Below are 27,960 nucleotides of genomic sequence, written 5' to 3'. Positions count from 1 at the left end.
AAAAGAATGCCCCGGCAGAACCCCGTGTCCGGATCACGGAAGATCTCGGCTCTCACAACACCTGAGAGAGGTGCCGAGGAGAAGAAGGGTCTTCTAAAGGGGGAAGGGAGGAAACGGGGGTATTAGGCGTAAACTCGACTTGGTCCTTGCTGTTGGATGTCACGCCCAGAAACGATATTGGGGAAAATTCAGGGACATCGTATACCAAGGCAAGGCCATAGGCTGTGGCTCTGGAAAGGACTGTGGTTTCTCCTCTCTGATATGACCCAATAGTAATGTCACCGCAGAGCGTGGTTCGTATCTGCTATTGTTAGAAACCCGACGTCAAGACAAATCAAGGAGAACCGTACCAGATAGCATGCGCCTTGACGCGGAGTACCAGTGTTGGACCACTCATTCTGAATCCCAAAGGCCTCAACACGGTCTTTGGCGGGTAAGGGCACATAAACCCAAACAACATTGTGCTGTCTCTCTTGAGAGAGCTTGTGGAAAGTAGACTCGGCGGTCGGCTCCAAAGATGAGTGAGCATGAATCGCCCAGGTTTCAGAGCCGAGCAAGAAAGTGACGCCTGTGCAGTCTCGAGGATCGATGGTCCTCAGTTGACGAAACCACGATTGCTTTGATAGTTGGGAAGAGCTGTAGAGAACACAATCGAACGGTCTTTGTGGGCATGGCTTATCCCAAATATGGAGTAGATTGACTCCCGGAAGGGGAACAAGGCGACAAAGTCCAAACTGGCCATGTTAGAAAAGACAAGAAGCTGAGACACATATAAAGTGAGACAAACCTTGAAACTAACAGTCGTATTTCTCAGAGAGTGCTCGGTCTCGACGATATAGGCGAAGGAATCAGAGCGAGAGTTTGAGGGCGAGGGAGCCTCAACCAGTCTCTCGATGCTACTGATTCCGCATGAATCTATCTTGATGCGGATAACTGTATTCAGGCTGGAAGAATGCGAGCCAAGAGTTAGTATCGGTGAGAAGCCCCGCTCCCATGAATCAATCTCGGCGATATCATATGAAGTGAGTGCTTGCTTCTCCGTATTCCAGGTCGTAGACGCGCGGTCGACGAGTTCCATCACAGAAGCATAGCGCCAGAAAACAGCAGATTCCGAAAGACGCTGAATCATTTCCGCAATCTCAAGAGGGACAGAACAAAGCCTCTGCATGTCGCACAGGTCGGCGGCAAGATGCATCGCTCTCTTGATATCCAGCCGAGGACGGAGTCCCAGAGATGGACCGGTATGCCAGGGCTCTCTCCACGTAACGAAACTGGCCAGCCTCTCTAGCTTATCTGCAGCCGTACACTTTTGCATGAAAACGTTGAAGCACTCGGTGTGTAGAGTTGCCACGTCGGGGGCTTCATTGCAGGCATCGCAGAAGGGTTGACGGCACAGCCTCAGACTGTGAAATGTCTGGCCAAGGGGGCAGTGTAGTGGGAGCCTGAAGAGGCCGTAGACATTCGGCTGACCTGTAGTAGGACATTCAACTATATGGCGGTGAGTCAAACGCTTAGAGGGGATCATCCCGGCAGTGGTGAGATGCACGTACGGCAGAGAAACGGCTCCCCGACCAAGAGGTAAAAACCACACGCATCGCAGTGCGTACGGACAGATAAATGGACTTCGTCCCGCTGGCCCTTGCGAGAGGAAGGGCTAATCACCAACGCCATGGACGCAACATTCAGTCATTGTATTCGGGGTAGATGAAAGGTGAGTGAGTCGGTCCGCCGAGGACGAGGGTACGAATATGTAACGTGAGGCCGAGAGTCGCGTGATGGTCAGGATTGGTTACATAACCCGGGGCTTGGCTATCGGCACATATGAAACCCAAACATACGGGAACTTGATATTTCTTGTCTAAAATATTAAATTTGAATTCTCGTTGCTTCCTTTCGGCAACGTCTAGAACTTGAGGAGGGCGTTATCCTTGATGTGGATGGTGGCCTGACCAAGGCCAAGTTGATGGCCTTGGAGAAACGAAGGCTGGACAGACACTCGCCAAGGCCTCGTCATTATATGGATACGGACTTATAAGAAGCTTAGGACACTGAAGAAGAAATGAAAACTGGTATTTGGCTGTTCCGGGTTGTTTAACTGATACGCTGAAGTGGGAGATGGCCCGCAAGGTCTGAGGGTCTTGCAACTCCTGTTCCTGAGTTAGAACCTCAAGAACATGCTGAAAAGAGATTGAACATACTTCCAAGACCAATCTTATTCACCTCCGCCGCCTCCACCCCCATCACCTCCTCCTCCATCTCCGCAACCGCTGTCTCCTCCATACCATCCTCCTCCCCCTCCACCGCCACCACCACCTCCTCCTCCGTCCCCATATCTTGATCTTCTCCTGTTCCTTTTGTGGCTGCCACTGCCAAACCACACAGCATCATACCACCAACTCCATCCATCACGCTTAGTTCGCTGAGTTTTGTGGAGCCTATGCCGCTTGAAGCTCGAAGCGTCGTTAAAGACAGGCCGAGAGTTGATGTCGTAAATGTTGAACTCTGGCTGTTGGGGCTTTTTGCTCCGCCGTGGGAAACACATGATTGTGCAATTGAATACTCATAGGAATAAAAGATGAAGGTTGTTTGAGATTGAAATGCGAGGAATGCCCATGCGTCTTTATCTTGGTCTGCCAAGACCCGTGACCCCTGCAAGGTTGACCAGCTGAGCGCGATGAGGCAGATTAGTACGCTCACGGGGCAAGAGTGCGGAAGGAATGCGGAATTACCTCGAGTGGAGTGTTTTGGATTGATTGAATCTGGGCATTGTCGATCCCACGAGGCCAAGACTGGGGACACTGCCGAGATGTTAAACCTGAAGCACAGATAACCTTGGTTCAAAATCAGACTCTTGGCGAAACTGTCGTGTGTCTAGCTCGCGAGGTAGACCCCGAGATGTTCCTGCAAGGCCAACAGTTGAACAAGATGAGGTCTACAAGTATTCTATCCCGGATAGCATCATGCTCATCATCGCTACTTCAGGGCCATTCCTCCTCCAGAATCAACTTGCCCAGCCCATCTATCAGCCTCTAACTTGTAGTAACCTTAATGTCACACATCCATGACCCTCGAATCGATTGCACCCGACACTCAGCATACACGGCCAGACCAGGCACCTTCAGATTCCCTTGATTCCCCATTGGCATATTGCTCAGCATCTTGAACACATGATCCGCCTGGTCTGCTTCTTTCGAGACTGGTATCAGGCCGACCTTGCCTGTTCTTTCCCGCGGTCTCACAGTGAGTGCCAGAGAGAAACATGCCCCCGACGAAACCACCTGGAATACGATGCTTGCTTTGACCTCTTCTGCACCCCCCTTGGGCAGCCTCATCGTCATGTTTTCTGTATATGGGTCGTGCTGCCATGAACCAGTCGGGTAAGACCGTAGAGGTTGGACCTTGGGCCAATAATGAAGCCAGCACTTGCTGATCATGCCCTCTCTGTGTGAGTACCCATTCCTCTTTGTCAAGAACACAGTCGTCGGTGGAAAGTTGAACGCGCGCATAGATAGCTCGACTGGGGGAGCGCGAGAACGACTGTACTCTTGGAGGTCGTGGGACTTGCGCAAGAGGGCGATGCCTACAGCTGAGCCAGCACCACCGTCTGAGAAGCAAGAGAGTAGACCAAGCTTCTGCCCAGGGTTCTTGCTCTCCTCTATGATGGGTAGTCCAAGTCGGATGCCTCGGTTGGTAATGGTTACTGGGTCACCAGAACTCGGATGAGGTTGAAAGTGTGAGCTCTTGCTGAAGTAGGACGGATGAGGTGCCAGCGTGCCAATTGTGGAAGCAGATTCTGGAACTGAGGATGAGTCCCATGCAAATATTGTATGGTCGTCATACTCCTTGAGAATCTCTTCTTGGAGTCGAATGAAGGCCTTTTCTCCTTCGCCGTAAAGCATGGTCATGCTGATGTCGAAGATGCCGAGCAAGCAGTATGCAATGTCTTCAGGCCTCGTTGTCTGTCTGCTGGAAGCCCAAGACATCTTTTGAGAAACACTGGCCTCTGACATATCCCCAGTCCTGAGTGTCTCGATATCAATGTTGGTCCTCCGCGAGATTCTTTCTCCCAGGTCAACCTTGTTGCCGATAAAGTCCCAATCTCGATCGAAAAAGTCGACTGTCACTGGTGCAAGCAGCTCCTGAAGTGTCCAACCTCTTGTGAACCAGCGAGACTGTTCCAGCCGCCCCAGATTTTCGGATGTCACGTCCTGGAGATATGCGAAGCAGCACTGAGACTCCTTATACCAGCGAAACATGGCATTGATGGACTCTGACAGCTCAGCGCTGCTGGTCTTGTCGATGCAACACGTATCTACCCAAGCGTAGCGCGGCGGATCAGGTAGGTGCTCCGTGACAGTTTGACAGAATCCCACAATCTTGTCCCATCCTGGTTTTTCCTCGAGGTCATCGCTATCGAGGTCCTGAAGCGTGACTTCACCTTCGCCCCATGTATGAGACAAGATGGCATAAGGAGGGACTTCTCCGAGAAATGTTTCAAGCTTTAACGTCTCGATGTTGATGAGACGCATGGTGGGTTACCCTGGCGGTCGCTGATGTTTGTTGGTTGAAGGAGCAAAACCGCTTCAGCCTGAGACGAGTTGAGGCTGTGTGACGGATGGATTTAGTCACGTGAAGCTATTGGCCGCCCAAGGCGCCCATGCCAGGAAAGGACTTGGCAGAAGCACTGTTACAGTACCTATACTGTGTTAAGTAATCTATCAATGAGAATGGCTCATTTGAATTCATGTCACGGTTTCGGAGACGTGATAAGGTTGATAAGTTCCGAAGATGCTTTCATGAGGGGCCACAAGTCTAGGTACCTGACCTACCAAGGTACTTGAGAATCCATTATGCAAAGTCAATGCCGCCAAGGGCAGTTGCAATGAAGGGTGAGGATATGCCAGTTTTCACAGTAAGGTGGCTGAAATCAAATGGCATATCTCTCCATGTTGAACCTGATTTGTAGTCTGGCTTGGTAGTTGCTCGGTCTGCCGTACCCAGGGTTACCGTTGCTGAAGCCAATCGGGACTTGAGGGTCTCTAATGAAGTGAATAAGATACCACCAACTCTTTACACATTGATGCTTCTTACCGTATTCCCGAAGCCACTTCTGTGGTTGTGTGTGAGGGTAACCCAAAGCGGGGGACACGGGTGTCACCCGGCCAGGGAAGCACAAACGCCTCTACGACACGTCAATCATCACGGATACAGATGCAGGAGGCTTAATGGGATCAGAACCTTATTCAGCAATGATCTGTAACTATACGAGGTACGAGGATGTGGCAATGAAGAGGGGTGGGTGCACTACGGACCAAGGTCGAGTCTAGAGTTAGGCCTCCTAGAACGCCAAGATCACGGCGACTTGTGAGGGGACAGCATGGCAAGTGGAATTATAGGACATAGGATGAAGCTAGGAACGCAGTGCCACGTGCTATCTCGATTAGCGCGAACCCGAGCAGCTTCAAGCGACACAACTTACGGGAGTCTCGGACTGAGCGCCACAGCCGGGTTGACTAACATGCAGATTCAACAATCGGTATTTTGATAGACTGAGGTTGGGTCAACCGTATATCGAGAGCTAAGCATCTTCACACATAGGGCTGAGACACATTTTTCTCTCGGCGCCTTATCCCACTCAAGCTTTCCGACCTCCGATCTGTTGAGGGAGGACAAGGACGGGTTCCCGGATGCAAGCCTTTATGTCGTGAGACCCTGCGCGAATTGGCGTGGATGCAAAGTCTCGCCTTCATATCTATTGTCCCGATGAGAGAAAGATCGGTAGTCAAGTGATCAAGGGCAGATAAATGTGCTGCTGCGTCGGAGTTGTCTGGTATTCGCCGAATCTACTTGCGCTGAATTGAGAGACAAGGGGACAAAACACTAGAACGGGACAAATGTTAGAGACAAACCTAGATCTATCAATAGAAATAGTCAATACAGCCACAAGGGCTTATCCCGGTTGCCATGTTGTTTCAAAGTCTTATCATTGGCCTCAAGTGCCTTGGCATTGCAGCTCACTACCCTAGTTGTCGCTGCTTATGCAGCTCAGGTCCGGGCCATTTCCCTTCCGGTACGGACATTATGCTTGTTACTTTTTCAGATACTTGGCCAGCGAACCCTTCAGAACTTGCTGCCCAGCCTCATACAGCTGCGTTCGCTGATGTTCCCATCCGCCCTCCTTGAGAAGATTCTCACCCGGCCCAATGGCAAACTGATCATCGCCCTTGACCAGTCCGTCATACATCTTGTCAGTATACTCTCCCAGCGGCATGCCGATCTCCCCGCCATTGACGAGATCCGGCTGGTGGTGCTCATCATGCAACTCGGTCTGCACGGCAGGCGGGAACACCTCTACCATGCGCACGTTGGAACACCCTCCCTCGCGGAGCTGCTGCCGCACATTGAGGATAAATGTGTGAAGTGCAGACTTGGAGGCATTGTAGTTCGGGGTCCGGATCATCGATGGGATCAACCCGAGAGTGGCGCTGACATATACGAGGTGTCCCTGCGTCTGCTTCTTGAGATGAGGAATAAAGGCAGCCGTCAGGTAAACAGCAGAAGTGTAGTTTGTCGTGATCTCGTCGCCAAGGACATCCAAATCCACCGTCTCGGGCCTCGAAAAGTCAAAGCCCCGCTGAATGCCAGAGTTGACAACCACACAGTCAAGATCGGGGTTGGAGCGGATGACCTCGTCAGCAAAGGCCCTGACACCGGTGAGATTTGTCACGTCGAAAGCCACGGCGCTCGCATTATCCGAGCCGTGCGCCTCCACAAAAGCGTCGAGCCGGTCTTTGCGGCGGCCGACGACAATGACCTTCGTGCCGGTCTTGATGAGCTTTGCTGCGAGGGCGGCTCCGATGCCCGACGATGCGCCCAGGACAAGGGCCTTTTTGTACAGGGGGGCCATTTTCCGGGGGAGAAGCTGACGGCGACCGACAGTCGAGGCTGTGATACCTGGGACTCGTGGAGAGGATGAAAACGTGTGGAATCAATCACGGCAATGCGGGCAGTGTGTGGTTGCTGTGCTGTGTGTGCTGAGGGGTAACCTAACCTGCAGTCCCCGAGAAGCCCGAATGAGTGGCTGATGATGTCAGCTTTTGGTGGTGAAGAGAGAAAATGATGGATAAAATATTGACAACAACACGAATTATGTCAATTATTAAATAGTTATTTTGACTTTATCCATCGTCATAGTATTCGGATTTAATCAATTATATCTCCTGCCTAACAATGAAGCCGGATTTACGTCGTCTCGCGACATCGGATTTAATAAACCACCAAAAGAGCGAGGTCAAAGCCACAGCGTCTGCCACATTGCGCAGCACACTAACTGTGGCACAGCAGAGACAGGCCTGACCAGCTGGACAGACAGGCCAAAACACTAAACTAGAACAAAATAGAGTAGCCCGTGATAACTTAAGCTTACTATAAAGGTTACCATTTAAGAAATTTGACCCGAGTCACACGGTTGTATCAGGTCGCCAAGAAGGGGTTGGACAAATGATTCAGCCCTGTCTGGACCTCGTCTGAACCCTTACCCAAACGAGGACAGGGGGGTCTTGGCAAACACCTCCAGGCGCCGGGACTCAACAAGAGTGTTTGGCTGCTCGCGATTACCGAGAGGAAAAGGTAGCATTCTTCCATTCGTAAGCTAGTGAACATCACACAAGCCGAGTCGCCAGTCTGTTTCCGCGTCTCGTCGTGCGCCCGCAGCCGGACCGGAAGTGCGTCAATAATGCGATGCCTTAGCTTGCAGCGGCAGAATGCAAATGAATGGGATAGCTGTGCAGTCGTTGTGGCACCTCGGAAGAAGGGAGCTATACTGAAGGAGCTGCCCAGAATACGCTCAGTCGTGGTCGATCTATCCCATACTTTGGTTCCTCTGCCCAGACTCTTGGGTCTTGAAATGCCCTGCACTCGACCTGCAGGTGCATGGCCGTTTGACTTGGCAAAGACCCTACAACCAAACTCTCTTTGCCTTGGCAAATAACACGAGCAGATATACGAGTTATCGGGATATCTGAGTTATTGGTGGGAATTAGAAATGGAAAAAGTCAACTCTAAACTCTCGGATCTCTGCGGCCCGGTCTTGCAGCTGTGGGCGTCTACGACATCAACGCCTCCATTTTTAGATGCATCTTGTCTGAGATTCTGTGTCCCAGACGCCCACTAAAACCCCAGGACCCTTTTTTTCTCCCTCTCTCAACAGCGGCAAACCCGTCAGAGGAGGCGTCCCCCAGCGCGGGCCCCAGGGGTCTCGCTCCCAGGCGCTCTAGACCTGCGCTGGCGCCTGTGGCGTGACATTCGCTGACAGGCCCTTGGGGTCCCATTGGGGGCAGGGGGTGGGATATCCGGTGAGCCCTTTTGCAGTGCAGTGAATGCGTTGCAATGCCCATGTAAGCCCCGGCCCCCTTCACACAGCCCCTGGGGGGGTGAGGCCTTGTCATGGTAGTACCCAGATGCGATGTGATCTTTTTAAGGTAGGTGGGCATGACTCGAAATACTTAAAGATGCAAGACCATCCTCTCGATATTGTTTCTCATCATTGTGTTTGAATCAGTTTCTCAGTTTCTCTTCAGTACTGCATATACTATTATTTCTTCTTTTTCATTGTTTGGAATAGCTGGCATCTATACCTCCATTTGAAACTCGCCAGCTTCTGGATACCTTTTCACCATGCCTGCTTGGTCATACCTCTTTACTCTCCTGGCCGCTTCGGCTCCCCAGGTCCTGGCTTCTTGCGCCTATGGAACTCATCTGCACCCTCGAGCTGAGGCTGGGGCCTTTGAAGAGCCCAAGTTTGGATACAACGGTATCAAAGTAAGTTTTTCGATCCGATCACGATTTCATTTTAAGCATCATCCTTCGGTGAAACCTCACAACATGCACAAAACCCTGAAAACACTATATTCCAGTTGCATTTTTCAAGGGTCAACATTTTTTAACTCTTGTTAGGGCCCAGTCAACTGGTACTCTCTCGACCCAGCTGCCAACGCCATGTGCGCCACGGGCAAGAACCAGTCGCCAATCAACATGGCCAAGGGCTCGTTCAACCTCATCCCTGCATCCGAGATGACCCTCGAAATCCCCGACTTTACCGAGGGCGCCGAATTTGAGAATCTCGGCACCACCGTCGAGGTGCTCGCCGAGGAGGCTGGCGGTGGCAGCCTCGAGATCGCCGAAAAGTCCTACGAGCTGAAGCAGTTCCATTTCCACCTCCCCAGCGAGCATCTTGACAACGGTACGAGCATGGCCATGGAGATGCACATGGTGTGGCAGACCGCGGAGCAGGAAATTGCTGTCATTGGTGTTTACATTGACCTGGACGATGGCGCTGCGTCTTCTGCCAAGAGCCACTACGGCCGAGGCAGCAGAGGAAAGGCAGAAAAGAGGTCTGCGCTGGAGCCTCGGCAGAGTGCAGCCACACCATCCACTCTGCTTGAAACAGTTCTGGGGTCTGTCGATAAGATTGCGACCCCTGGCGCAACCACTCACACGGGGCCGCTGGCCATGTCTGAGCTTGTCAAGCTCCTGACCTCTGGATCGTTTCAATCGTGAGTTGTGACAAACGACAACTAATAATGAGTGGCTTGCTGACAATCTTTTCTAGATACGCTGGCTCGCTTACAACGCCTCCTTGCAGCGAAGGCGTCCGGTGGCTCGTCTCCAACCAAAAGGTTTCCATCAAGACCAGCACGTACCTCAAGGCCCGATCCGTCATTGGCTTCAATGCGCGATATCCCCAGAACGCCCCCGGAGAGGAGAACCTGTTGCAGCTGGCCGCAGACGCCGAGGATGAGCACGATGACTGATTTGTGTTGTTGGTGGAGTAATTGTTTTTATACGAGGGATTTTTGTGTGTCGGAAATTGTGTCCTTATGCCTGTCACCGTTTAAATGCCTGCTGTACCCAGCACAATCTGGCAATATAGACTTTGTTGATCTTGTCCTTGAACTTTAAAGACCCTTGCTCCTTATCCCAACTGTGCACTTTGCCCCGTCGGACCCTCGAAAAGTGACGAGAGGATGACGAACGCATGAGCGCCTGTTGGCCAAAGAACCAAATCCCCTGTGCAAAACACGCGAGATTACGAGTCTTTGCAGCTGCCATATCTTAACCCGTCCCCCCGACCCCAAATCCCAACGGCTCAACCGTCGTCCGTCCCCCCCATATCTTGGCATTCTCGCACGGGGAGCCGCATCCCCGTCATCCCCATTCAGGCAGGTTGAGAGGCCGATCAATGCGTGAGATCCGACACGCGTCCCTCTCCACACAAAAGCACTGCCTGCGGGATTAGTTATGGATCGTGGAGAATATTAGCTGTCAAGGCTTAGAGTTTACATATCGTTCGATATCCTCTTGGCATTCGTGTCTTGGCAGACGCCGGTGCCTCTTTTTATCGTGTCGATGGATACGCAATTGAGGCTTTTTTCATGGCACGGACGGTCCTTGTTTAATTATTCAAAAATTCCAGACCGCTGAACTGTAATTTTTTATGCCACTACAACTCTAACGTTATGCCCTCCCATTGATAAGCATAAGCAAGGTTGCATTGTCTACTCATTTTGGCATCTAGCTCGCCAAACATGGATTAATGTAGTCTCCTCGGTTGACTGAATGGTGATAGTTCGACGGTCTAGACTCTGGTGGTAATTAAAATGTGCAAGTTGAAGGCTTGAAAATACAAATCACATGCCCTTATGTAGTCGCGCCTCAAGAGATTAGAGTTGGCTCTGTGACATTTGTTTGCATTCAACTTGGCGCCGCCACCACCGGCAATTCCCATGGGGTCGTTTCCACCAATGTTACCCTCACGAGTCAAGCAAAGGGGGAACCTTCTCAACAAGATACTCCACGATCGCATCAGGACCCTTCTCGACTTGCAGCCCTTGAGGGATGGCGTGCGTTTTGATGTCCGGGACGATGGATCTTGCCAGGGCTTGAATCTTATCCGCCTCCTCGGGCGTCCACATTGATGCGCAGAACTGGTGGCATTAGCAATTGACTCTATAAGCCTCCATGGTATGATAGGGTGCCATCTTACTAGGACGTTTGGGCGATGTTCAGTCACCTTGGGTACCACCTGGTCGATATCTGCCGAGGTGAGATACTTGATACACAGAAGAGCGGACAAACATACTTTCACAGTTATCAACATGAGTAATGTCATAGTCCTCCTTCAGAGCATCGATCAAACGACCGATCAACCGCTTCGCTCTCTCAGGAGCAGTGTTGACCGTAACGAGTCTGAAGGGTCCTTTGCGAGTAGCCATGTTCAAGATAGGTGTTATCGTGCCAAGTTCGCCGAATTGTCTTGTCAAAGAAGTTATAAACCGCTCAACCGTTAAAAAGATCAACGGTTGGGCGGGGTCAAACGGTTCTGGGGCTCGGCATCATTCTCGGCAATTTCTCCGTTGAGGGGTTGCAGCGAACCCGGGGTATGAACGCCCCGAAACCGGATCTACTCACCTGCGACAGGTGATGATGTAAACATATAATAGATTCGAGGTTTTGACATATATATTTTGTCGATCCGTCCGGGGTGACACTCGCCAAAGCTACCCTGGCCTTTGTATTTGGAATTCGGGATGAAACTGGGTGGTATCTTTGGAGATAGGGAGGCGTTACGAAGGCCTTTGAATAATCTGCCTGTGAGAGTTATTTATATCCTATAATTTCTTACCTCCTTGTCGGTTCTGGTGACGAGCTGTCTTGCCTTTACTCATTGTCTTGAGATGCCGTATTGGAGATCATGGCCATTCCTGCAGTGAAAGCAAAGCCATATTTCAGCATTACGAGTGTCAAATTGTCGAAAATCCTGGAGTGTACCAGCGATCAAGATAATTCCAATTCCATGAATGTCGTGTGTAACGCAATTCTCATTTTCCGCAATCTCTATGCCGAATATCTGTAGAGAGAATATGCCGCAGGTGTAGCGTAGTGGCCTTCTGAGCAATTACTCATACGGCACTATCTGCTACGCGTTGACAATCCGGAATTGAAACTTGGCAGTGTCATGACAAAGGTGTGGCATAATGTGGTCGGCACATTGAAAGCTGGTGAGTCTTGCATAGCTGACTTTTCCGTGCTTCTTCCACCAGAGCTTTGTCGTATCCAGCAGCATGACGTTCAAGTCGTTCGCCATATGCTCACTGCTCGACATCCGCCGAAGACTTCCACTCGTGTTAGCCCACCCTTTGTCACAAGAGGCCTGACTGTCCCGTCGCTGTTGGGATGATGGATTCCAGAGAGTCAGCTCGGAAGATTCTGCCATATTGTTAAGACTAGCAAGGACACCGTATGAAGGGGCCTTGTTGGTCGCGTGGTACCCGTATCGCTCGACAAAAGTCATGGCGATAAAGTAGAGACCAAGACAAACTACCGGGCATGGATAACTTCGCAGCAAGGGGAGTAGGAACCTGTCGAATTTATGAAAGTACCGACGTCAGTGTATAGTCTCCTTGAGAACTGGGCCGATGCAAGGACGTAAATGGGTTCCCTCTGAAGTGCGGGGAGTCTCAAAGGTTTCTAAGTTGTCCTTAGATCTGTATCAGGAGAGAGGGAGCTGCGTTTATGGCATATAAGCTACAAGTAGTCGGGGACTGCTGGCATTGCCCACGCTCGTCGATCTGGTTTCTTAGCGTCCACATATTCTGTTGTGGCAGAACGGAAGCGAGTGTAAAGGTACCTGTACCTCACGGAAGCTCGGAACGCCCTCCTCGGAACCGTGTATTTCCCCGCATTTTGAACAAGACATAGGGTTGATCTGGGGAATCGTGGGGAGCGGAGAAGCCAGCTCCACCTCGGCATAGCATGCGGCACGCCTCGCGCGGGAAATGTGACCCGTGAATTGTACCCCGAGTCTGGTCAGAGGGGTAGAAGCATTTCTCTCTGACCAAGTTACGGACAACGCTGCCCTGCCATTCCCACGCGTAACCCAGCACCAAAGGACTTTCTGATAGTCATACTAAACCTACCTGTAGCCCACATTGTACAATGGTCGCAAGCAATGACCGACATGCCGCGCATCGGCATCGGCGGAACAGAAGGGATCCTTATGTCAATCAAGCATGGTAAGCCCGTGTGCTGGATAAGCGCCCTCCATGTGAGATATCTGTCTGAACCATGTTCTAGCAACGAGTGCAAGCGAAGAAAGGTCAAATGCGATGGAGCCGACCCTTGTGCGAAGTGTGTTCGATCTTCAATCCCATGTGAATATCACCCACTACCTCGAATTCCGGCAGTTCAGCAACCCGATCCACAGTCAGTTAAGATGCTCCATTCGTTTAATTCTATTCTTACTTATCTTGACTCGTCATAATAACAACCTAGATAACTGACGAGATCTTAGGAGCCCAGATTCAACCAGATCAACCAGGCCTTCTCAACATGTCACTCAACAGGAAACCCCCCTCGACATGACAAACCCTACCCCGGCACAAAACCCGTCACCTGCGACTTTCCAATACTCAAGTCCTCGATCGGATACCCGATCAAGCCAGAGACCGTCTGAAGGGGGTCATAACTCACCCGAATTTTGTGGCCCCTCCAGCTCCGAGTTTACCTTTGAAGTCGTCAAAGGAAACCTCAAGGCCATGGGAATACCAGCAACCATACTAGACAGGTCCACTCAAGGCACAAGCCGTGCCTCAAACGTGCCATCCCAGCTGGCACAATATGGACCATTCATGAAGCTCCTAGCCCAAGACCCTCTGTGGGATATGAATCGAGGAGATGCCATCAACAACATTGAACAGTGGTTTTCGGAAACTGGCTCTCTCTATGCCGTTGTTAGCAAGGAGCAGATGTTAGAAGTTGCACATAATGTTTTTGACGTTATGCAGAGTGTCAACGTCCACGATACGAGGAGTCGAGGAGCTCTAGCAGAGTGCTTGTCCCATGATAAGACTAACAAGCTGAAGCTCATTTTGGCCATTGGTCGAACGTTGGAGAGCGGTGGCCGTAATGATCTAGCTCAGAGGCTCCTCCAGAGCGCCACTGAAGCTATTGAAGGGCTCCTATGGAGCACGAATTCCATCAACAACATACAGCTGCTAGTCCTGATGGTATGAGAGCAAACCATAGATACTTTGGCGGTGCATTTATGTTAACGGATGCTCCTAGGCCCTTTATTACTATCATCTCGACGAAGAAGTACGAACAGGCCGCATCATTGGTTTTGCGGCCAGACTTTGTCTCGAAATGGGCTTGCACCGTCGAGCGACCGTCAACTCCTTTGCCAACTCGGAAGAGCAAGCCGCGGCGCTACAGACATTTCGGTGTGTGTACATGCTGGAGAGAAGAACGAGTCTGGGGCAGGGGATCCCGTTCTACATACAAGACTGTCATATTGATCCAACGCTGTTTACCATGGTATGGAATGGTTTGCCAACCCTGCGTGTGACGGCATGCTGTAACTCCCGCCATGATGTGCTGACGAGTAAACAGGGTGGCCATGATGCAGTGACAACGGCGCTTCTCGACTGGACCAAGCTGGCAGGCAGGACGTGGCACGCCCTCAACAGCCAAGGCGAGAAGGAGAGTGCCATCAATTTTGATGAACTCGACTATCTCGACTATCAAATAGGGCAGTGGTATCAGCACTTAGCCGATGACATGAAGCTCGAATCTATACAACCAGGGCAGGAGATTCGACATGTCCAGGCAGTGATATTCCTCCGCAAGAGCCATCTATACAACCTAATCTATCGCCCAGTCCTCCAATCCCCAACGCGGATAGCGCAGCACCAGAGGCATGCCCATAAAGCTGCAGCTATTGCCAAGGAGTCGCTGCAGATGCTCTCAGGCCTCAACGAAAACACCGGCATCATCAAGCGCAACCCCCTCTTCTTCAAGCACCTCTTGCTAACTGCCTTTGGAAACCTGTTGCTAGCAGTCGTCAACGCCAGCTCCATGTTTTGCGACAACGTTAAGGTCGAATTTGACATTGCACTCGACATGATAAGGATGCTGAGCAATCGATCACCACTGCTCATGGCTCTTTGGAAGCGTCTTCAGGGGCTACGGAGGCTTCGGGCGCAGCTGTCCAGCTACTCTGCCACGACGGCATCGAGCATTAATGGGCAAGGAGAAGAAGCAGAGAGCTTGGACTGCTCGCCTGATGCCGATGCCATGATGTTTGATGAGCTGTTCCCAGCGTTGCAGGCGGATGCAATGGACATGCCAGTCGACAACCTGGGAGACACAATGGTCCGCGACCAGCTCAATGGCTTCTTTGACCTTCCACCTGTCTCGGCTGGTGGGACAGGGAGCAGTTGGACCTTTGCAACCTGGGACGGATCGACATAGCCCCCACCTGAGGTCGCTCGCCTCGGAAGCGGAACTAGCGCCATACCTGCCGAGGAACCAAGGTTTCCGTTCGGAAGTCAGCACCTCGACCTATTGCAGTAAATATGACTATGTTCTGACTCTGTTTCCTCCTATTCTTTCGCTCGAAACTGTTTTGGCCCACTGCCCTTGATCGCCGGTACCCCAACGTTGGCCAAACTTCAACCAGCCATCAACATGTCGACCTCTAGCTTCCCACTCGAGGGATTCGCTGGGTACACGTCCCAGACAGTACCCTTCAAAACCACATCAGATGGACCCATCAATGTGGACGTCGTGTACCCCGAAAAGTCGGATGGGTCTCCAGCTGTCGTCCTGCTTCACTATCACGGTGGTTTTCTTGTGAGTATCTCCTCGCGCTCTACTCCACTCCATGGGTTTTCACCTTGTTTGCACAATCCATCATGCTGAAACCTTTCTAGGTTGTTGGAGACAGATATGCCTTTTTGCCATACTGGCTTGTACACGCTTGCGCCTCGCGAGGATGGATCTTTGTAACTCCTGACTATCGCCTAATGCCCGAGTCGACCGCCCATAGCGCCATCGAAGACGCCGCGGATGCTTACAAATGGGTCTACTCGTCGCTCCCAGAGCTACTAGGCCGCCCTGTCGACTCAATTTTGCTTGCTGGGTCGAGCGCCGGGGCGTACTTGGCTCTCAACACCGCCATCTCGACTCCTAGAAAGCCTCGTGCCCTTCTGCTTGTCTATGGGATGCTTAATCCCGCTGGGCCTCGCTACACAACTGCCGGAAATAACATATTTGGGCGGCCACTGGTCGAGACCGGCGCTATCTTGGAAGCATGGCCCATGAAGAAGACCGAAGGCGACAAGAGGAAGCCCGTCTCAGCTTATCCCGTTACCAACCCGGCTACTGACCCGAGGCTCGCTCTTGTTGCGGCGCTACACATTGACGCCTTGTTTCCTGACTACATGACTGGCATTGCCGGCCTTGCTCGCCAAATTGCCGCCGAAGGGGTCAAGGCAATACCAGAAGAACACCGGCGTCTGTTTCCACTTCACTTTGGCGACCTGAACGGCCTCCCACGCGTCATGCTACTTCACGGTATCAATGACACAGCCGTGCCACTCGAGTGTAGTACCGAGGCGGAAGAGAAGCTCAAGGCATCTGGAGTGCAGGTGTTGACAGAATACCCACCCGACGCGGAGCACGGTTTTGACGCAAGGGCTGGTAACGTGAACGTCGAAACCTCAGCCGGGGATGATGTGATTGCCGTCGAGTCTCTTCGGAAAGTAATTGGTTTCCTTGAGCAGCCTGTAGCCAACTAGTCCTGTAGTAGGGTCATGTAGTTGTATGGAACCGTTGCTAGATTGTGAGCACATCGATCGAGGTAGCAAACTCACACCAGCCTCATGGAAGTTGTCTTGATAGGACCTGTGACGCCCCCTGTTTCTACCTCATTGCTTCTAAGCTCCATCATGTACCAAGCTAGCACTGTCTAACCCAAGGTTCTTACGGCGGAGTAACTCGGTTTACCACGGACTGATACGTTCGAACTATCGATCCGCAAAACAATGCCGAACGGCTAAGAGCTGTGCATCATGTTGCCGTATGATCGCCTGGAGATGCACCCGAGGGAGCCTTTCCGCTTCCGCTTCCGTTTGTGACCATTCCGAGGCCAGACTGTTGGGGGTTGTAGCAAACCTGGCTTATAAGACTGATCTTTCAGAGATTATGATATCTGTTTCTGATCCAGTGTCGTCTAGAAGCGCAACAACCATGGATTTCGACGGGCTACTATCAGTCGCCTCTGAGCACCTCTTCGCGTCGATCACAGCGTTGATTGCTCTATTGGCCGTCCTCTACGTCTTCTACTATCGCAACATTCACCCCTTGTCAAAATACCCCGGTCCTTTTCTTGCATCTTTTACAAATCTCTGGAAAGTTCAGCAACTATGGAGCCTGCATCTACCGGACACTCTCATCGCGTTGCACGAAAAGCACGGCGATATTGTCCGTATCGGCCCCAACCAACTCTCCTTCAGACAGGGAGATGCCGTCCCCAAGATCTACAAAGCCGGTCGAACCCTGGCCAAGACTCCTTTCTACGATGGTTTCACTTCGTTCAACCCCAATCTGTTCGGAACTCAAGATGAGGAGGTGAGTCACAGAAATCTTGTCAGGCCCGGGTAAAATCATTAACTTGTCAAGGTACACTCGCTTCGACGACGGCAAATGGCACACGCATTTTCTCTGCAGTCTATCAAAGAGATGGAGCAATACATTGACGAGCACCTTGTGCAATTTCGCAGAAACCTTGACGAGTATTCCAAAACCGGCCAAGTCTTCGACCTCAAAGAGTTGATCGCCTTCTTCGTGCTTGATGTCCTAGGAGATCTCGCCTTCCGTTGTCAATTCAACTCACAGGTCGACCAAGATGCCTCGAAGTTACCCCCCATCAACGACCACATCTTCCTCGCTTGCCTTCTAGGCATGATTCCCGACCTGATGCCCTTCATCAAAGCCATTTCCCCCTGGACGCCAGTCCCATGGTTACAACAGCTTCTCGCAGCACGACGAGACCTAAAGAATCTGACTGCCAAGTGCGTCAGCAGTCGCATGGCAGACACAGGTGCTGCTCGAAAGGACCTTATCACCAGTTTGATCAATGCCGTGGACCCACAAACAGGCGCCAGGCTCACGGAACTTGACATACAAACAGAGGCATTCGCGTTCATGTAAGTGGCCGGAGGTCGTCTTTGCACCCTGATACTAACTTGGTCTCAGTGTCGCAGGCTCCCACACGACTTCCGGAACCCTCACTCTTCTCTTTTCCCACATTCTCCAAAATCCAGCCATCCATGCCAAAGTCGTAGACGAGGTTGATGCAACTCTTGCGAACGTCGAGTCAGACATTATACCTATTGAAGGCCTCGAAACAAAGCTGCCATACTTGATGGCATGCTTGAACGAAAACTTTCGAATGAACTCTGTCTTTACTATGCCACTGGAACGAAGGGTGACGGCCAGGGAAGGGTTCGAGATCGGAGGCCATGTTATCCCAAAAGGAGTACGTTTCCCCCCTATTACATGGCAATCAGCTAACAAGGAGCTACAAGACCGTTGTATTCAGCCTGAATCACGTCGTCCACCACAACCCCTCCATATGGGGTACCGATCACAACAAGTTTGACCCCTCTAGATTTCTCAGCAAGGACGGTGAGAGGCTTCAACGTTTCCTCAGCCCATTCAGCATGGGTCATCGAATGTGCATTGGGCGAAACATGGCCATGACGAACATGCTCAAGCTCGTTGCTACGACCTTTAAGAACTATCACCTTGAGATGGAGGATCCAACGCAGATCATTTCTACCATCAGCGTTGGAATCTCGGAGAAGGAAGGTCCTTTAATGTGTCGTGTGCGAAGAAGATGAGGGCGTTTGGTCATATTGACCGTACCCAGTCATGCAAGGTACCATTCACGGTATTTAGACATCGATCCCTTGGATCAGGGGCAGTACCTATGTTTAGAGGTAAAAGGTGTATTGTGACAGATATTAGACTTGAAGGACCAGGTTGCCTGCCATCTCCCACTTCGACGCCACAGCCGTGTACATCAGTGCCCCAAGACAAGACGAAGGAATCATTTCGGATGTATCTCTTATTTTGTAACCCTCAGGGTCTGCCCCGGGTATCCATCCCTCTCTACTCCTCCAGAAAGACCAAAAAAACAAGGGGCATGTCTCATGCCAGTAGTTGTCTACCAAACGCCATTCTCCTTCGTCAATAAAAAATTAACACGCCAGTTATAGTCAATTCAACGCCGCGCTCAGTCGAAAGCGCACATCCAAACAAACGTCCCGAGCGCGCTGCTCAGGATCAAAAACGTGAGAACACCGGCTCCGGCCTTGTCGGCCTGCGTGATGGGATCCGGCTCCGGCATGTCGTGCGACTCCTTGCCCGCGTTGGGGTCTCCCTTGGAAATACCGCCGGTGCGGTTCGTCACGGGGGGTTCGGCGTCGCCAATCAACAAGCTCGATACAGCCGCCAGCACGTTCATCTGCTCTCCCGCACCACTTGTCTCGTCGACAGCCGGGTCGACGAAAACTCCATCGCTCCAGTAGAATCCGCAGGCGCGGCCAGACTTTCCACCCGTGCACTGCTTGACGGCGGCTTCGGTCGAGGTTTGGAGGACGGGGAGGATCTTTTCCTTGAGGTGGGGGACGATCTGAGTGACGACCGCGAGCCATCGGTGGACGTAGCCCTTGAAGGAAAGCATGTCGGTCGAGCAGGCGCCCTTACGGCCTTCGCAGGGGACCTCCCATGCTATGCCCTTGGGGAAGAAATTCTTGAGGAGGGAATCGGTGAGGTTGTTGACGCGGGTCTCCCAGATCTCGGAGCCATTCGTCTGTCAAATGTTAGCATCCATGGCCGTGACCATCAGGTATACCGTGAGCATACGTAGTTATACATGAAAGCCGCGCCCTGCAGCAGGATAGCAGCGTTGTACGAGAATGTGGCCTTGTTGATGTCGGTGCAGTTCTTCTCGACGTGCCCACCATCATACACCCTCCAGTTCTCATGGTCGATGTACTCAACAGCCCAAAGCCAATCCCAAGTCTCTTCGGCGTACTTCGCGTAGGTCGAGTTACCGGTGTATCGCGCAAGTCGAGCTCCAATGTTGAAGAAGCATCCGTTGGCAATCGCTAAGACGAGTCAGCAGCGGCGCATAATCGACATTCAGTATGACCAACTGTTCTTGTAGTTGTAACCAGCATTGGTAAAAGGAATCTGCCATCGCAAACCTCCATTGCACTCCTTGTCGTGTCGGTTGGGATGGGCCTGCGTCGTCCACACAGCCTGCGCGAGGGCGAGCCATTGAGCCTTATCTTCGGGAGGGTTGGGGAACTTGTTCTCGGCAGCCAGCATGGCCGACATGCCCCAGAATCCTTGATCGTCGTTTCCGAGCGAAGCGGTGTGGTTCTCGGGCATGTAGTCGTGGCCGTCACCTGTCTGGTGCAGCATGCCCTCCATGATGACGTGGTTGTAGCTCGAGTCGCCGGTGAGCTTCCAGTAGTCTGCGCATTTCTTTAGTCGTCGCTCCGTCGATATTGGTGTCTGCCTACGCACCGATATATGTTCCCATCATGGCGCCTCCCTCCCACCAGTAGTAGTCACCCTTGAACTCTGTGGGCGGACCGGGCAAGATACCGGGGATCATGCCAGTCGTGTTTCCGTCATATTGCAGCATGAGATCGTAGGCGAGTTTTGCTGCCGTGTCTTTAATCTCGGCTGTGGGATGATCAGCTTGTCGTCTACAAAAGGCGTGAATCCGTCGGCGGTGTCGTAAACAAAACATACCCTTTGTACCAATCTTGTATTGGGCATCGACCATTTGGAAGAGACCTCCCGACAAGGCCACGAGGGCCGCCGACTTGAGGGAAGGCATCATGTGAAGGACAAAAAAAAATAAACAAACGCTCAAGTCGAAAAGTCGGAACGAAAAAAAAGGTCACTGGAAAATGAGCGACGTCGTGAGGATGCAGCGAGCGAGCGAGCGACCTTGAAGGTTAGATTGAAGATGCCGACCCGCCACCAAGACGAGACCGGGGAATTAGAAACGAAGGTCCAAAACTTCAAGAATAGCACAAGTCGGAAGGATTCATGTGGGAACAAAAGACTTGAAATGCAAACAGAGAGGCCTCTGGGTCACGCACGAGCAGGGTCAGGAAGATGGAGGATCAGATCTGGCGGGACGGACGGGGCATGGGGCCCTTTCAACAGCCCGCATCACTGGACTCAAGGTCAATCAATCAAGGGAAAATGAGCGGCCAGTAAAAGCCAAGACGCTGGGCATCGGGGCAGTGCAACGGGGGGTGCCAAGTCCCCAATAGCTAGGGCGCTTGGCGGACATCTTGGCATAGTGAAATGCTTGGAGATGGCTCAGCGAGAAAAACAAAAGGTCGAAGATGGCTTCTCACGCCAAGACACCATGGGGCCATGGTCACCGGCGCCAAGGGGCAGAACCAAGAGTCTTGGCGGGTGTGAGGGAGAGCCACGTAATAGGACACGGGGTCGGAAAGCCCCTGAAAACAGGGACGCAGTGGACAAGTGCAAGAGTATCAGCCGGTGATTCAAGACTTCTTGGTGCGCCCTACTGCGCATCACCGTCACCCAAGACGCTTCTTCCTTGATCGACGGACCACCCGGGGACCGAGTAATCCGGAGGGGACACAAGAGCCAAGTGACATCCATCGATTGGGATCCACAGCCAAGGGGGGCCTATCATAATGTGTCCAAGAGAGTCATGAGCAGGGCAGGGGTTGGTAAAATACGCGCCGAGAGACAAAGAGAGCTGGGCACGGAGTGTCGGGCACTGTCGGGCGGCTGACAGTGGCGAGCCTGTGAGAGTAGACAGAGAGCAAAGCGAGAGGTGCTTAAGAGGTGTCAATACTGAGAAAGGACCAAAGAGAGGTCCCGCAACGTCCGTGTCTGCCGTGATAGAGACCAATTCCCCAGATGGACAATAGAAGCAATAGAGAGCAACCCTTTCCTGGCCAGCGGGTAAAAATTGGATCCGGAATGAAGGGCCACGCAAGCCCTGGACAACGAGCCTCTACCTGAAGGGTACCTATAACCCCCCTACAATCACACTGTAACACCAATGTCCCGCCTGTGTCTCCCCCCTAGATAACTACCGCATCCTTCTGTGCAAAGGCTGCCGCTAAACTCTAATGCGCCTCACTCAAATTACCGTCACCTCCACAAAAAACATCACGACAGCCAACGACGACGCCGTATTCACGACCACGGTGCGTCAGCCCCTGGTATGCTTAAATATTACCTTATTCTGCTGCCCGTCCACTGAAACATGCCATGTATCACCGCCGCCTTCACTCTGTTGCGTGCGTGTCCTGCTTCTGTTGATGGTCTCTGTGTCTCAGCCGAGAGGCCAAGAATAACCATCATTTCTCCCCGTCATAGACATCTCCAAGGGGTTAATCATGAGGGAGGAAATCAAGGCAGCCGCTTGGCCTTGGCACCGGTGCTAGCCACTGACCATCTCCAGGGGAGTCTTGGCGGTCAACCTCCGCTTGGCGCCATCTCCGTCTCAAGGGCTGGGGGGACTCCCTTTTCCGTGTATCGTATGCGTGTCATGTGCCGAAGGCTGTCCGACGCTTCCGGGTGCCCACGTGAAGATTGATCGTTCGGTGGTACGGATTGAGGCTATTCCCAGTGCCGTCATAGGTGTCACTGCATGCGCATATTCAAGATTGGGTCTTTGCTCTCGATCAATTAGAACCATTCCCGCGCCCACATCTCACCCTTTTCCACCCTTTTTCACTGCACTTTTAACCCAAGCTCACCCATGCCGCCAGAAAGAAAAAAAAATTCTTGAAGAGCACGCGACAGCCCAGACAAGGCTTGTGATGATTTAAGCGCCGCAGGCCGGGACTGCATATTGCGGCGCACTTTTGTAGCGATTGAGGCTCGGATATCTATCACGGTTTGCGACTGCCGAAGTGCATTTATTTGATCCAGATCGCCATAGAATCCATGGAGCACAGCCTGTTTATGTGCGTCTCGGTTCAAAACTCGTGATGGCGACACTGATGTACCGGGTAGGGATGACGTATTTGCGTATTTGCGTCTTTGGCGCATCCGTTTCCCCAGGGACAACCGCCGCCGGTCATTTTCGAGCCTTCGTTCATCTTGTAATTTCTTCGGCTTGGTTTAAACTCAATTGTAACTTATTGACTGGTAAAGCTCCTATTCCGACTCAATGCGATTTTTACTCACGATCCCGTCCACTAAATGCCTCTTGAGCCGTGAGCACAGGCGTCGACTCGTTGAACAACGGGCCAGATGCTGATCCGTCATGCGCGGCCACGGCTACTGAAGCACGTTTACACGGACTCCATGTACATAGCGCATAGATCGAGATCTTTCTCGACGCTTCCCCCTCTTGACGTTTCTTTACTACGTATTGAGATCACGGACCTGGCAGTTGTGAGGCGCATGGCAGTTGAGACTGTTGTCCTACATTGCGCATTTCTTGTGCTTTCCCTCCCATTGATCCCTTTGCCTGTATTTCCTCTCTCCCATAATACAATTAGGCATAATAACCATCACAGCATCGTTCAGATTCTGCTCTAACTAAGTTTCTCAATCAAACCCTGCCCTGAATTGCGCCCTCGTCATGGCGGGGCACACATACTCTGGGACTTGTCGCCGATAGCCTCACCATAACCACGACGTGCCTCGTCTCGGTTTGGGAGAGAGGAAGTAATGAACAGAGAAAGGGGTATCATTCAAAGACGTAACTCAACTAACATGCAAGGCCAAGTCTAGATTAAAGAAGCACGCAGGATATACAGTAAGACTGCCAACACCAAGGTCATCCCCAAGTGTACTGCACTCGCGGATGTTCTTGAAGAACTCAACCATATCGATGCCGTACTTCTCGGGTAGTAGCTTGATGTCTTCCGCGCCCATGAACTTGTAACTCAAGCCCCGAGAACCCGTGGACACCGCGTAGCAGTCATTGTCGATGAACTGGGCTCCTTCTATCTCACTGCATTCAGACTCGCTGTAGTTCTTGATCATCATGACCAGATAGCCCATAGCCTTGAGAGTCACTCCGACGAGTCTCTGGTTCATGAAATGCACGCCTTCGGTCAAGCTGCCCGTAAGGTCCGCAGATTCGGACTCGCCCATCCAGGGCATGGATAAGATGACGGCGGCGGGAACCCAGTCGTCAGCCACGGGCTGGAACCCTCTGCTCTTCATGCCGTCAACGAGGTTCGATAGCGAGTACTTGACGTCGCGATTGCCAAATAAGCGGGCGAGGAGAGTTGCCATGGACTTTCTCGTCTCGTCAAAGATGGTTTTGAGGTGGACCGAAGCTTGGCTGCGGACGATGACCCCAGCAGGGCCCGGTGCCGCCCCTGCGACAGCCCCAGCCATGGCCGGAGCACCGGCCATCGTGTTAAAGATATTGGGGTCGACGGCGTGAGTGGGGTCTGGTTTGAAGTCGGCAATGATCTCGTCAATGGCGAGAATATTCAGGATGGTCTCGTCCTGGAGCTTTTCATGGGCCCGGGTGAAGAACTGGTTGATCAAGCCCGAGACAAGCCGGATGTAATAGAACTCGGTAGACGTATACTCGCGACAGTCCTTGGATGGGGAGCAGTTGGCGCCCTCGATGACTCCGCAGCTGGGCAGCTCGGCCGTGCCTTGGCCATTGGTAGCACCACGTTCCATTGCGAAGAACCAATTATCTAACAAGGACAAATTAGCAAACGAGGTGAAGACCGAGAAGAGCAAACGACTTACCATCACCTTGGATAGCAAGAAAGTCTTCCAGATATTGGGCTGCGCCGCTATCAACAAACGCAGCTGGGTGGTGCTTGGGATAGTCGCAAGGGCTGATGTTTGGCTCCAAGCTGCTGGGGCCGCCATCATCCCCAGGGAGAAGCGGGTTGTGGGGGTAGTTCGAGTTGCTGATGTTGTATAGTTCTCCATCAAGGTCCCAGAAACCTCTCCAGAGCCCTGCCCCCTCGATGCATTGAGCGATGATGTCCTTCAAAGCGTCCATGCAATACCTGAGGGGTATCGAGTTGTGGGCTCTCTGCACACCCAAGAGCAAGTCTTGTGACAGACATGTGAGTTGGCGTCGTCAATATGAGCTACTCGTGTGCTCAATCACATACGTCCGTGGTTAAATGTGTTTTGCACCTGCTGCTCATCATCCACCGGCCAAGTGCGTCTGCAGATAGTCTCTAGAGACCTTTGAGATGTTATTGCCGCACGAATTTGGTCTGCGGTGGGAATATTCAGGATTCGTTTCTGGTGGCTGAAGCATTCTGCAGCAAATGATATGCTGCACAAGGCAAGCAGGACCAATCCGAGGGGCTGCATGTTGATCGAAGATGAAGAAAGAGGTAAAGGGCTAAATTTGTAGTCAGTAGCTGAAGCTTGCTTCTGACATCCTTGTGGTTTATATCTAGGCGACAGCGTACGTAGTATGGTGCGGTTGCTGGTCGCCTTGGATTCTTGTCAGACCCTAACTCTCGTCGTCTCAATGTGTACTCACTCGAGGCAACACGAGTTGGGGAATCTGTTCAACGAGTCTCGCCAAAAGATACCCTTTCTAATTTTTGCATGACACTCGAAGGCAGGCAACTAAGATGGCCTTGCCAGACCCAAGCAGTGCTAAGCCGGATCGTCGTAATGTGTAACGAACGGGTGGACTGGAAGGCCTACTGCATCATGGCCAATTTATACACTACACAGGAAATAGAGTTGAAACAACGCCTGCCTTGACGCCTTTGTCGAGCCGAAATAACTCATTGGCATTGTGTTGATGATCTCGCCGGCATCCAATGACCGCCGCTACTCTAAGTCGAACATGTCGAGAGTGCGCTCGACGAGTGGGCGCGCCTTAAGCCCACGTCGATGATATGTATAGTTATTTCACTTGAAGACGTGTACAAGAGATGCCTAGACGGGTTCACTAGCCCTAATCTAGAGCCCGGGCTAACAAACCACTGCGCCTTGCGACGGTAACACTCGCTGGGCCGCGGCTTCAGGGACGAGAACGGCATCCGCCTCACTGCATCGGATCCCAGCCATATGCTCTGTCCGAGGGTGCTACCGACTACTTTTGACGCTAGATCAAAGATAGTGGCCCTGCAAAGATTCTTTCCGCCCTGGCATCGCCAATCGTGACACAGTCCTACATTGCTGTAGAAGTGCGGACTGCTTTACCTTGCAACAACCATTTGTGCCTACATCAAAGTATCAGCCTTATATGCCTTACAGTTAAGACGGGTGCCCGGAGTACAGCTACAGGGAGGTTTAATAGGGGGATTCTTGGCCAAGGTAACCAGAACTCGATTTGTACAGCCACAAGGCATGTTCTCCAACTCGTCCAGGCTATTTCGCGCAGCCAACGGCGGCTCCATCATCATGGCAAGCCGTCTTCGTGCGGCAGTGGACGATGCCAATTAGACGAAGGGACCCGAACACTATTATTTTGATGGACCAGAGATATTTGGGATAGGAATTGGGTATTGGCATCTTCCACAGCTTTCATAGCTTTGTCAACAATGCTCAAGATGCCAGTGTATGAGCCGACGACATGGCACAAGACAACTGAGGGAATGCGACTCCCAAGCTCAGTATACTGGTGAGGCATGAACAAGATGGGATAAGTAGTTTCGGTAAGATGCTTTGGGGATAAAGGCAGCACTGGGATCCTAACAGAGGGCTGCGCCGCCGGTCCTTGATCAAGTTAACTATCTGCTCAATAGTCTCGAGCGACAATACACAACCCCTGCAAGGCGAGGCTGGGCGTGCAAGTACAATGAGGGTTGAGCTCTATAGGTGTTGTCTACTCCTCTCTTGGCTGATGAAGTGATGAACAGCCTAGTCTCTCAATCGAGATGGGCACTTTTGTCTAGCACAAGGTCATCTGCTCATGATGTCGATACTTGGAGCGATATATGTAGCATTCTTGCATGTATGACTGCGCCAAGAATATGCAACAGGGTTCACGTCGATCAATAATCACTTGAATACCCATTTCGGAAACATATTCCTTCATTCAGATGTATTTGCTAGCCCAGATCAAGGCCTCTAAGTTTGATCTTAATATGTACAAAGTCTTTGCCATTAGAATACAAAACAAGTCATGCCCAAACATGCCACTTCCGGGGAAATCCTCCACGTGTATACCAATTGTCGATTAAGCTCCCCTCAGCGCAGTAGAGCGTTCATAAAGCGATGCGCCTATTTGGGGAGGGCAGCAGGGGCGTAGGACTGATCGGGCTTGACAATCTTGGCACCGGCGAGCTGCTTGTCGGTGTAAGCGGGCCAGATGATCTGGCGCTTGCTCTTGCTGACGACGGAAAGAGTGGTGAAGCCGTTGCCGGGGCCGAACTGGCCGCTCCAGCCAGAGGTGACGGTGAAGTCGCCGCAGGTCGAGGGGCCGGCAGAGGCCTTCTGCGAGGCCTTGGGGCCCTTGACGTCGTGGCGGCACTCGACAACCTTGCCGTTGCCAGTGTCGATGCCGAACTTCCAGTTGCAGATGGAGTCGTCGGCGCGGCAGTAGCGCTTGGCGTCGCGGATGGTCCACTGGGGGGTCGCGGCCATCATGGAGACGGAGTCGCTCGCGGCGGGAGCGGCAGAGACGCCGGTGGCGGCGACGAGGGCGAGGACAGCAGCGGAGAACTTCATATTGAAGGTTGTTGTTGTTTTGTGTTTATGTGTGTGAGATAGTTGAGAGTGTGGAGGATGTGATTGAGGTTGTTGGTGATGATGAGAGTGTTGGTTGAGAGGGAGGATGTGATGTTTATATAGCTTAAGACTCTACTCAATGGCATGCATATAATCCCTATTGAAGTTCTTCTCATCGTCGGCCGTTCCCAGCCGCAAGCCCCAAAAGACCCAGCCTCGCAGGTCCCATCATGTCGTCTACACGAGGTGATCGGCGAACGCAGCTGTATCTCGTATTCATCAGACGATCCCCTGTTCTCCATCAGTCAGCCGGCGGCGCCGGGCCATCGCCAGGAGAGTCGGACTCCTCTCTTGGAGCTCTCTCTCTACTAGGGCTAGAGCGAAATGCAACCCGTTCGGAATAGATTGCCC

At 52.0% G+C, this 27,960-nt stretch overlaps 12 protein-coding genes across 12 annotated transcripts; 4 read left to right on the top strand and 8 right to left on the bottom strand.

The window, feature by feature from the left end:
• Nucleotides 1–52: 52 nt before the first annotated feature.
• On the bottom strand, nucleotides 53–2,542 carry MRS44_010776 (uncharacterized protein; the record flags this gene model as incomplete). The annotated part of the gene is made up of 4 exons (XM_065620239.1): nucleotides 53–301; nucleotides 351–734; nucleotides 788–1,470; nucleotides 2,221–2,542. 4 exons carry the CDS (start codon nucleotides 2,540–2,542, stop codon nucleotides 53–55), a joined length of 1,638 nt encoding a protein of 545 aa, XP_065476428.1.
• Nucleotides 2,543–3,029: 487 nt separating this feature from the next.
• MRS44_010775 (uncharacterized protein) lies at nucleotides 3,030–4,529 on the bottom strand (the record flags this gene model as incomplete). The annotated part of the gene is made up of 1 exon (XM_046277120.2): nucleotides 3,030–4,529. One exon carries the CDS (start codon nucleotides 4,527–4,529, stop codon nucleotides 3,030–3,032), a length of 1,500 nt encoding a protein of 499 aa, XP_046128190.1.
• A 1,559-nt stretch (nucleotides 4,530–6,088) lies between these two features.
• Nucleotides 6,089–6,907, bottom strand: MRS44_010774 (uncharacterized protein; the record flags this gene model as incomplete). Its single annotated transcript, XM_046277121.2, has 1 exon — nucleotides 6,089–6,907. The coding sequence occupies one exon, from the start codon at nucleotides 6,905–6,907 to the stop codon at nucleotides 6,089–6,091; it is 819 nt and encodes a 272-aa protein (XP_046128191.1).
• A 1,769-nt stretch (nucleotides 6,908–8,676) lies between these two features.
• Nucleotides 8,677–9,812, top strand: MRS44_010773 (uncharacterized protein; the record flags this gene model as incomplete). Its single annotated transcript, XM_046284498.2, has 3 exons — nucleotides 8,677–8,820; nucleotides 8,956–9,554; nucleotides 9,611–9,812. The coding sequence occupies 3 exons, from the start codon at nucleotides 8,677–8,679 to the stop codon at nucleotides 9,810–9,812; spliced, it is 945 nt and encodes a 314-aa protein (XP_046128192.1).
• A 999-nt stretch (nucleotides 9,813–10,811) lies between these two features.
• MRS44_010772 (uncharacterized protein) lies at nucleotides 10,812–11,273 on the bottom strand (the record flags this gene model as incomplete). Its single annotated transcript, XM_046284499.2, has 3 exons — nucleotides 10,812–10,985; nucleotides 11,045–11,094; nucleotides 11,141–11,273. The coding sequence occupies 3 exons, from the start codon at nucleotides 11,271–11,273 to the stop codon at nucleotides 10,812–10,814; spliced, it is 357 nt and encodes a 118-aa protein (XP_046128193.1).
• A 704-nt stretch (nucleotides 11,274–11,977) lies between these two features.
• On the bottom strand, nucleotides 11,978–12,352 carry MRS44_010771 (uncharacterized protein; the record flags this gene model as incomplete). Its single annotated transcript, XM_065620238.1, has 1 exon — nucleotides 11,978–12,352. One exon carries the CDS (start codon nucleotides 12,350–12,352, stop codon nucleotides 11,978–11,980), a length of 375 nt encoding a protein of 124 aa, XP_065476427.1.
• A 657-nt stretch (nucleotides 12,353–13,009) lies between these two features.
• Nucleotides 13,010–15,309, top strand: MRS44_010770 (uncharacterized protein; the record flags this gene model as incomplete). The annotated part of the gene is made up of 6 exons (XM_065620237.1): nucleotides 13,010–13,073; nucleotides 13,135–13,188; nucleotides 13,245–13,263; nucleotides 13,352–14,066; nucleotides 14,125–14,373; nucleotides 14,449–15,309. The coding sequence occupies 6 exons, from the start codon at nucleotides 13,010–13,012 to the stop codon at nucleotides 15,307–15,309; spliced, it is 1,962 nt and encodes a 653-aa protein (XP_065476426.1).
• Nucleotides 15,310–15,525: 216 nt separating this feature from the next.
• Nucleotides 15,526–16,637, top strand: MRS44_010769 (uncharacterized protein; the record flags this gene model as incomplete). The annotated part of the gene is made up of 2 exons (XM_046284500.2): nucleotides 15,526–15,690; nucleotides 15,771–16,637. 2 exons carry the CDS (start codon nucleotides 15,526–15,528, stop codon nucleotides 16,635–16,637), a joined length of 1,032 nt encoding a protein of 343 aa, XP_046128195.1.
• A 451-nt stretch (nucleotides 16,638–17,088) lies between these two features.
• MRS44_010768 (uncharacterized protein) lies at nucleotides 17,089–18,743 on the top strand (the record flags this gene model as incomplete). The annotated part of the gene is made up of 4 exons (XM_065620236.1): nucleotides 17,089–17,469; nucleotides 17,569–18,047; nucleotides 18,097–18,379; nucleotides 18,429–18,743. 4 exons carry the CDS (start codon nucleotides 17,089–17,091, stop codon nucleotides 18,741–18,743), a joined length of 1,458 nt encoding a protein of 485 aa, XP_065476425.1.
• Nucleotides 18,744–19,138: 395 nt separating this feature from the next.
• On the bottom strand, nucleotides 19,139–20,758 carry MRS44_010767 (uncharacterized protein; the record flags this gene model as incomplete). The annotated part of the gene is made up of 5 exons (XM_046284502.2): nucleotides 19,139–19,717; nucleotides 19,771–20,015; nucleotides 20,064–20,387; nucleotides 20,440–20,601; nucleotides 20,671–20,758. The coding sequence occupies 5 exons, from the start codon at nucleotides 20,756–20,758 to the stop codon at nucleotides 19,139–19,141; spliced, it is 1,398 nt and encodes a 465-aa protein (XP_046128197.2).
• Nucleotides 20,759–23,634: 2,876 nt separating this feature from the next.
• Nucleotides 23,635–25,230, bottom strand: MRS44_010766 (uncharacterized protein; the record flags this gene model as incomplete). Its single annotated transcript, XM_046282319.1, has 3 exons — nucleotides 23,635–24,590; nucleotides 24,646–24,960; nucleotides 25,023–25,230. 3 exons carry the CDS (start codon nucleotides 25,228–25,230, stop codon nucleotides 23,635–23,637), a joined length of 1,479 nt encoding a protein of 492 aa, XP_046128199.1.
• Nucleotides 25,231–27,102: 1,872 nt separating this feature from the next.
• MRS44_010765 (uncharacterized protein) lies at nucleotides 27,103–27,549 on the bottom strand (the record flags this gene model as incomplete). Its single annotated transcript, XM_046279631.2, has 1 exon — nucleotides 27,103–27,549. One exon carries the CDS (start codon nucleotides 27,547–27,549, stop codon nucleotides 27,103–27,105), a length of 447 nt encoding a protein of 148 aa, XP_046128200.1.
• Nucleotides 27,550–27,960: the final 411 nt, after the last annotated feature.

This window comes from Fusarium solani, assembly GCF_023522795.1.
Source record: "Fusarium solani strain SB1 chromosome Unknown bctg00000006, whole genome shotgun sequence".
Lineage (NCBI taxonomy): Eukaryota > Fungi > Ascomycota > Sordariomycetes > Hypocreales > Nectriaceae > Fusarium > Fusarium solani.
Note: the sequence above shows the minus strand (reverse complement) of the source record. Positions and strands in the feature narration are given on the sequence as shown.